Here is an 8,750-nt window from a genome sequence, read left to right on the forward strand (position 1 = left end):
ACACGGAAGTGTCTGTAACGTTACCGGAATCGCGTCGGCGTTTTGTCAATCTCATGTGTCACTGTATCACTGACTGAAGCCATGCTTCGCTTAACAGCGCTGTTAATTGTTGTCCTTTGCTTGCATCAAGGTGAGTCAATGTATTCCTCTAGTTATACTGTTAGATAGTGTTTGTGGGGCTGAGGGACGATATTATAGATTGATATACCTCGTGACGTGTTTACATCTAAATCCCTGTCCTCGTGCGCACTGTATTTGGAAATGAAAAGACAATCGCTACTATTATTCTACATGTTGTTGGCTAATTATTCAGCTAAAGTGCGACGTTTTCCCCACTTTTGCAATACGTGACAGGGGCCGAGGTGGTAAAGAGTGTCTGGATGAACCACATTCCTGCTTTAGAAATGTACTTAAATAGGAGTGACTTCCTGCTTGAAGTCGCCTTTGTTTACATGTTGCCATATATGCGTGTGTGTTCCCTGTTTACTGTAAATTATCTTGCTAAATCAGTAAAAATATACAGACAGATGAAAAATTAAAGTGAAAAGTTTTCACTGAAAACCAACATAAAGTGTTGGGGCCACCAGAAGAAATTAAATGCGCTTTGGCATTAATTCTCCAAGTCTACTGGAGAAATGGGATACGATTCTTTCAAAAGATATTCCTTCATATGGTGTTTTGATGATATTATAGGCTTAAACTGTGCGTTATGCCCAAGATTTTATTGTGATTTTTGTGGTATTTTCCAGTTTGCTCCAATACATTGCCAGGTAACGCTCTAGGAGAAACTCCTAAGCCACCGGACACAGATGAAGGTACGACTGTTTTGCAGAGCATATCAGCAAATGGGCCAAAAAGTAATGACGCCAGCACATCAAAGAATGATGATCCTGTGAACACAGTGGTTGAAACCCCTAATGAAGAAAATACGAACACATCTGACAGTAATAAAAAGGTTAAACCCCCTCAAATTATTGAAGCTAATCTTGATAGCGAAAATAATGCTGCAAAAGATGGAAATAATCAAACCCTACCTGACCCCAATATAGAAGATGATGAAAACACAATCCCGGAAACTGTTACAAAAGATAAAGATGTGTCAAACAATGAAGGAAATGGTGATGACAAGCCGCCCACACTTGACCAAAATAAAAAAGACGATGACGCTGGTAAACCTGATGTAGGTGCACCAAAAGCAGGTGGTAATGTTAAAGAGAAGACAACCACAGAGAAACAAAATAAAGAAGATGATAAACAAACAGACTCTAAACCTGCTGGAGATGGTGGAGAAAACCCAACAGATGATAAGGGTCAAGAGGAGCATAAAGACAGTGGAGATGTACCAAGTGGTAAAAAAGGTGAAAAGCCAGCCACAGCTGACCAAAATGAGGTTGATGACAATAGTAACCCTGAACCTTCTGAAGAAGGTGGAGATGAAACAGATGACAAGAGTGTAGAGAGGATGACCACACCTGAGAACCCTACAGAGTTTGATGAAGCGGCTGAAGGTAAAGGTGCTGTTGAGCATACTGCTGGTGACCCTTCAAATGAACAGGATACATCTAACAGCAAAACAGGAAAGAAGGACGATAGAAAGCAAAATGTTCAATCAGAGAATGCAGAGAACAGCCACTTCTTTGCCTATCTGGTCTGTGCTGTTATACTGGTGGCTGTGCTGTATATCGCAAGTCACAACAAGCGCAAGGTTAGTGGGTCTGTTTGTACATCCTAGAGACTCGTGTTTGTCGTTTTTTTTTTATTTTAAAGATGTCAAGTGGCAATTAAATGACAGTTCTTTATTTCACCTTCGCCTGCAGATTATTGCCTTCGTCGTTGAGGGCCGGAGATCAAGAGGCACACGGAGACCCAAGACATCAGATTACCACAAACTCGAGCAGCATGTAAGTAGCATTACATATACACAGCGAGTTAACACTCCATATCTATTAATTTATTTAAAAAAAAATAAACTACATAATGACACTTTTTCTATGCACATTTTTTCAAAATTAAAATTCATTTGCATAAAATTAATTGAGCATAAAGGAAAAATTTCCAGGGTGATACAACTGTCATGATATCATGATAAAAGAAAAATATAATAATAAAACCTTAAGTAGTTTAATAAAGCTTTTAAATGTTTAACAAAACCGCTTATTAGTATTTGAAAAACTGTAGTCCACTAAATCAGTCATGTTGTGTGACCAACATGCATGGAAACAAAATACAATAAAAAACATAAAACAGGAAATGATATCATAGAGAGGACTCGTGTAAACCCTCATGATGACTGTATTTCAATGTCAATAAGTCTATATCAGATTATTTGACCTTTTAATGAAAAGGAAATATTTAGAAAGTAAAATGCCAAGTGGTGCATCTCCCCAAAACTTTTATTATTTGTAAAAAAGACTGATAAAAAAAAAATGTTTATATTTAAAAACTTAAATGTATTCTCACATATATTCAAGGTGTTCAAGGAAAAGATGTCATTATTATGATTATATGTAACTTTTTACTTGGTTATACCACATGACATTTTGCGAAAATGTGGAATTTTAGATAATGCTAAAATTCTTAATGTTAAAAATGTTTTCAAAATATTGTGAAGCAAATGTTTTAAGCTATTTCCTTGTCTTTGTCATTTACACTCTTATTTATCATTAACCCAAATGCGAGTTAAACTCTGCTATGGCAAGTAAATAAAAAGCTCCTCGCTCTTTGTTGAATGTAACCTAATTAGGAACTGCAATATAATACGTGATTGAAATCATAAGAACAACACTGATTTCGCTTTTCTAACTATAGCCACTTTTCCACCATCAGGCCAAACCCTTTTCATTGCTTAAAGAGCAGGTCATATGGGTTTTTGAAAAATATCTCTTTTGCAGTTTATAACGTAGCTATCCTTAAATGAAAACAATCTGCAAAGTTGTTAATCAAGAAAGTGCATGATACGTAAATAAAGATATTGTCTCTCAAAAGAGAGAGTCGATTCTGAATCGTCTTAACGAGTCGTCATATTTTCGAATCTTTTGCCCGTTACAGGTGTACGTCACTGGGTAACACATTTGCATAATCCCGCCTGCTCACGAGTCTGACCTGCCCAGGGCGCAGGTACGCATGCAGTGTGAGCGCGGAATAGATCCTGTTTTGTGTGCTCTACTGTCATCATTACGACCGCAAACATATTCTATTACTACTACTACACTACACTTTTCAATAAATTTAATTCAATCAAGTATATTTAGGTTTATAATGGCTCTGGTTCTTACCTTATTGATGAACAGGAAATGTAGTTTGCGAGTAAAGCTGCAAATTATTTCATTAACCTCAGCTGTCTCCGTAATAATTTTCTGATACATACAAGTGAAAATCAATGCACGACATAAATTATAAATTAATTATTATTAATTATTCTGCAGAATATTAGCGAAAGTGGTTTTCTCTGTTATCTCATACATGACGTAAGCGTGCTCCGGCCCGGAAAGTTTAGTGCAAGTGTGAGTGCAGGCCAGCGGGGGAGTGGGGAGGGGGGATAATCGCACTCGGGCTCGGTTCAAGGCTACCGTGCCTAGTGTGAGTACCCCCTTAATCAAATAAAACGTCTAATAAAGAAAACATCTGTTGCCACTTTATTACATTGTTACAGTTTCTGCCTCTGTGGAAATTTTTAGACCAATCAATTGTCTTATATTTGAAATGAAATTATATTGTGTTCTGTATTCTGTTTTCCAGTGAGAAAATCCGGTCAGACGAGTCAGCGGTGGTGGAATCGAAATATTTGAACTGATTTTGAAACTTGAATTATCCATAATGAGGCATATATCACCGCTCATAAACACTGCACAGCAACAGTCACTAATTCATCCAAAATGATATTAATGATGACAAATTCTCTTCCATCCATAGCATGTCAGGTATGTTGAAGACAATGTCTATTGTAGCTCTAAAATTTCTGGGATGATCTTCATTTAGGTTTAGAGCGTTACAAACTCATAATTGAAATTCGCTGTAGCGGTACATATTGTAGATGTTGGTTCTGTAGCCTCTCGTTCTATTTAATTACCGAGCCTTTTTTGGTAGAGTTACGTGGTTTTCTTTGTTTTTTCCTTTTCTCAATTTATTGCTGGGCGAAATGGGTAGTACAGAAGAAAAAGATATGCATATTTTTAAAGTATATATTGGCTGCTTGAATGATGTTTTATGGGAGATTGGGAATGATTGAGTTTTGAATTGTTCTGAGCGCTGCTGTACCACTTGAAGCGGATTGCACACATTTATGGGACATGAAGTTATTTCTACAGGTGTGGACTAGAAAAGAAGCAGCAAGCTTTTGTTCCTACGTTAAAGATGTTCTAAACACTATGAATGCATCTTATCTGCTAAATCAGCTTTGAAGGGCTCAACAAAAAGGATTTTATCTGCTGGCCCAGTCAGACCAGTAGTTCAGATTCATACTTGCCCTTTTCATTGCTCCAACAACAAAAATAATGTGTCAGAAAGAAATGTATTTATAGTTTTTGTTAAATGTAATTTTTCTTCACCAAAAATGACTATAATTTATTTGGATTTAAAGCAATAAAAGATTGAAATTATTTAAGGTAACACCATGGCCCAAAAACGATCTTTATCAGTCAGCCCTGCTGTGTTTTGTTTCTGATCATTGATAGATTTTTTTTTTAAATTGCATACAGTATGCTTTCCATCTATGACGTGTGAGGTGTTTTGAGTCTGTTGAAATTACTTGTATTTGAATTTGTCAGTCAGTGGTGCAGTTGTGGTTTTCTAAATGGACTGCACCTGGACACTTTGACAAAAAAAAAAAAACCTACAGCCCTGATTCTGACAAGTTGCACTTTTCATTCTTCTAAAAGCTTTGACTCAAGTGACTTTAATGTTGAATGAAGCCATCCAGTTCTGGAGTCAATCCACTTTTTAGCTGATGAAGAAAACACTATTGTTGTTTGCAGCAGTCAATGATGCATTTAAACACTATTGTTTTTGGTGTACAGTAGTATTATAATTACCCACACTTGATTTATGAAAATTCCTGTGCCAATTCTAGATAATGCCCAGAAATGAGAAACAAATGGATATATACTCCTACTCCCCTTAATCCAAAAAATTGGAAATATTGTGGGAAATATCTTTCTGGTGCGATGTACAACAACTATCACACTCCTGATGTGTGCCTATACTGTGGTTCCCGCTGTATTCTTTACATTTAACCAGTGGCTTTGCACAACCATTTTTCTTGAAATTCAGGACCTATTTTGAATTATTACTTGGGGAAAAAAATATATTAAGGTTGTTTAACTTACCTATTTACTGTGGTCAATCTTTACCACTATTGCAACTTTTTCACAAGTGATATTCTTTCTACTCTGAAAAGAAATGGAATAAAGGTTTGATTTTTCCTCTGACTGGTCTCGCATTCTGTCATTTGATAAAAAAACGGATCTGATCATTAAAAACATCTGAACTGAATCCAGTGCAGCAATACATACCATACTTACTGTCATAAAATAGTAACTTTTACTACAGTGGGGCTTACAAGTCTGAGATCGCCATCAAAAAATCCTATATTTTGCATTATTTTCTCATTTAATACAACATTCATTGTAACATAATATGTTGTTGTTGTTTAACGACAGCAACAAGTCGATTAATTATACGACTAATAATAACAACAACAACAGAAATTATTTATTTCAGAATGCTTCCTGGGTTAATGACACTAAGTAAACAGTAAAAAGTTCATCAGTCACATATTAACTGACACACCTTGAATCTGATCGATCGGACTGTGAGCGTGAAAACAGCAGCGTCTGTATTAACACCGCAGTGTTGCCAGGTCCGTGGTTTTCCCGCGGAACTGGCTACTTTAACTGTTGCCGCGGGTTGAAGCGACCCCAATAACGTGATATTTAGCCCCTGGAATGCGAATTGTACCAAGGGAACAACGCCAAAAAACGTGTATTTTACCCCCGGAATGGGATTTTTACCGGAGGACCCCACTGGGCGGATTTTGTTATGAAAACCTGGCAACCCTGCAACAGAGGGAGAGCAGACTGATCTGAGAGCGGCTGTTAGTTTGCGTCACACTGAAAGAGGAAGTGAGTGAGTGAGTGGCAGTGCGTGCTGGAGGAGATTGCAGCGAGAAGGATGGAGGCAGAGCCATATAACGCCGTTTAACTCGCCTTTATTCCCATGAAATACAGTTAAAGGCGATGGACGAGTTTCCCCAGCTCATGTGATTGTGATCTGAAAGACAGAGACTGTCATTATTACCACGGTAAGACTTTATTATCTAACATTAGCCAGCTAGCTGCACATATTCATGAATAATCATCATGCATACCATAACAATTCACATATTTTTAAAAAGAAATCAATAAAGGCGGCCCCAGCTGTTGGTTATTTTGCGATATGATGCAAAATATTGTAAAGTGAGTTTTTAAAAGTGTTTGAAGCTGTAACACTTTATTTAATCTTCGGTCCAGCACAGTAAATAGTATTACTTGTTCACTACTTAGTGGTTAATATTATACTCAATAGTGTAAGAATGTATGAAGTTTGCTACTGTACCTTTAAGACTTTTATATGTAAACGAATGTGGCATTCATTAAGTTGATGTAGTTGCATAGTAAATCTACTACATTCTTTCATTCAAAAGTGCAAGAGAAATCCAGTTTTGTCTGTAACGTGTTCTCGTTTGTGTCACAGGGTTGAAGGCGTAGATTGAGGACGCTGGCCGCATGATGTTGGACCACGCCGATGTGAGTTTGACCCCGGATGAACGGGTGCGAGCCTTGACCAAGAAGGGCATGGCTGTGGACATGAATGAGGCAGTGCCCCTCCGCCGATACTTCCGCTCGGGCATGGAGGTGATCCGCATGGCCCATGTGTACGCCGAGGAGGGCAACACAGAGCACGCCTTTGTCCTCTACAACAAATACATCACGTAAGAAGACCTGAACACAGCTCTAGCTCATTCTGTTGCATTTTAAAGGGACACTTCAACTGAAAAAATGAAGGTTCTTTTTTTTATCATTTACTGAACTTCATGTTGTTTCAAACCTGTGTGACTTTCTTGCTTACATCTGTGGAACACAAAAGATGATTTGGCTCTAATGTTGTTTGGTTCCCAATGTTCCTCAGAATACATTCCTTTGTGTTTTCTGCAAAAGAAAGAAAGTCAAATGGGTTGGGAACAACATGGGAGTGAGTAAGTAATGACAGAATGTTCATTTTTGGGTGGAGTATCTCATTAACTTAAATGGGAGTCATCTGTTATGTGTAATATGAGTAATTACCAGTAATATTGGTAATGTCCAGATTACTTACAACAGGTTTAACTCTGGTTCTTTTTAACCCACCAGGCTTTTCATTGAAAAGCTCCCCAAGCATCCAGAATATAAGCTGTGTAGTATTCCTGAGAAGAAGGAGACTTTAAGGGTAACGTAGTCTAGTGAACTCTAGATCGATAATCTCAAATGATCATTATACCATGTTAGTTGCCTCAGTTTTGATGTTGTTCCTCACACAGAAGCTAAAGGAGACCGCTTTTCCTCAAGCAGAGCAGCTGAAGAAACATTTACTGAGGAGATATGAGAAAGAATATGCTGAGTTTATCAGCAAAAAGGTGAGGCATTTTTTTCCAAAACTTATGGAATAAAAGCGAAACCGATGAAACCTGTCAAGAACATGTTTTTTTTTGATTCTCACATTTTTTCCATGACCATTTAACACATTTCCCATATTCTTTTAATGGTAATACATTCAGACATTAGTTTTTTCCTAAATTCTAGTAATGTTATTGTAATTCCATAATGCTAGATATACAATCTATTTTTATTACCACGAAAATCACCAGTACCTCCCAATCCCCAGTTACCATGATGAACATACACACATATATATATATATATATAATTAGTATTTGTTGCTCTGCCTTAGGAAATAATAAAACATATTTATGACTTTTTAAAAACAAAACATACTGTATTACTTTAATGAATATCCAATGAGACTATTGAGAGTCACAATACAAACATTTTTTTATTAATTTTTTTTTTTTTTTAACCTTTTTTTTTTTACAAAATAGTATTTGTCTAATAGTAATTTTCTATATGCATTACTGACGTGTTTGGTGTAATTCATTTCAAAGTTAAAGATGCATATGGTTTTTTCACCTTGGTCAGTCTTATGAGTGTGGTTCTGTCGTCTGCCAGCGTGCAGAAGCTCAAGCACTGGAGCGGGAGTTGTCTCGGCAGCGTGAGCTAGAGGCGGAGAGACACCGTGTGGCGAACATGCAGAGGAGGCAACTGGAGCAGGAGCAGTTCAGCAGGTTTGAGGAGATGATCCGGCAGCAGGACCGTCAGCGTGAGCACGAGTTCAACAGACCAGCGCCTCACCAAGACGACGCACTGCTCATCCCTGGGATCCAGGGTCCCCCTCTGCCCTACCTAGAGTCCCCCACTCCCCCTCAGAGTCCGCAGTACCACTCAGCCAATCACAGCACTCCGTCAGCTCCCAGCTCGGCTGCACCCCCGACCGTGGACCGCTCACTTAAACCGGGTCACCTCAGCAACACCAGTACGGCTAGATCTCAAACCACACTAGACGTAGAGCAGCCTCTAGTTCCGTGTTATGAGGTTGTCACAGAGTTGTTCTTTGTGTTTCAGCTACATTGGTTGATGGTTTACGGCAGATCGCTGTTCCTGCTGAGCTTTGCAGCAAATTTC

At 38.1% G+C, this 8,750-nt stretch overlaps 2 protein-coding genes and 1 long non-coding RNA gene across 8 annotated transcripts in view; 2 read left to right on the plus strand and 1 right to left on the minus strand.

Moving 5' to 3' along the window:
- On the plus strand, positions 1–4,824 carry LOC107678410 (trans-Golgi network integral membrane protein TGN38-like). Of its 4 annotated transcripts, none has more exons than XM_016473651.1 (5): positions 1–130; positions 750–1,358; positions 1,425–1,705; positions 1,818–1,901; positions 3,739–4,824. In XM_016473651.1, the coding sequence occupies exons 1-5, from the start codon at positions 82–84 to the stop codon at positions 3,739–3,741; spliced, it is 1,026 nt and encodes a 341-aa protein (XP_016329137.1). In that variant the 5' UTR covers positions 1–81; the 3' UTR covers positions 3,742–4,824. The 4 variants fall into 4 exon arrangements, with proteins under 4 accessions (XP_016329137.1, XP_016329138.1, XP_016329139.1 ...); XM_016473652.1 differs by having other exon boundaries at positions 750–1,252; positions 1,337–1,705; XM_016473653.1 differs by having other exon boundaries at positions 750–944; positions 1,050–1,705.
- Positions 4,112–5,421, minus strand: LOC107678412 (uncharacterized). The gene is made up of 2 exons (XR_001632937.1): positions 5,031–5,421; positions 4,112–4,995 (listed from the first exon to the last, which is right to left on the minus strand). It is a non-coding gene; the product is annotated as an uncharacterized LOC107678412 (long non-coding RNA).
- A 789-nt stretch (positions 5,422–6,210) lies between these two features.
- Positions 6,211–8,750, plus strand: part of LOC107678409 (STAM-binding protein-like A) — a 10,572-nt gene continuing 8,032 nt past the window's right edge. For 2 of the 3 annotated variants that reach the window (XM_016473648.1, XM_016473649.1), the window contains exons 1-5: positions 6,604–6,967; positions 7,386–7,461; positions 7,553–7,648; positions 8,238–8,601; positions 8,691–8,745. In XM_016473648.1, the coding sequence (XP_016329134.1) occupies positions 6,762–6,967; positions 7,386–7,461; positions 7,553–7,648; positions 8,238–8,601; positions 8,691–8,745 (797 nt within the window). In that variant the 5' untranslated portion in view covers positions 6,604–6,761. Of the gene's footprint in view, positions 6,299–6,603; positions 6,968–7,385; positions 7,462–7,552; positions 7,649–8,237; positions 8,602–8,690; positions 8,746–8,750 lie in introns of those variants that run through there. The other variant, XM_016473647.1, reaches the window with a different exon arrangement.

This window comes from Sinocyclocheilus anshuiensis, unplaced genomic scaffold, assembly GCF_001515605.1.
Source record: "Sinocyclocheilus anshuiensis isolate Anshui unplaced genomic scaffold, SAMN03320099.WGS_v1.1 scaffold112, whole genome shotgun sequence".
Taxonomy (NCBI): domain Eukaryota; kingdom Metazoa; phylum Chordata; class Actinopteri; order Cypriniformes; family Cyprinidae; genus Sinocyclocheilus; species Sinocyclocheilus anshuiensis.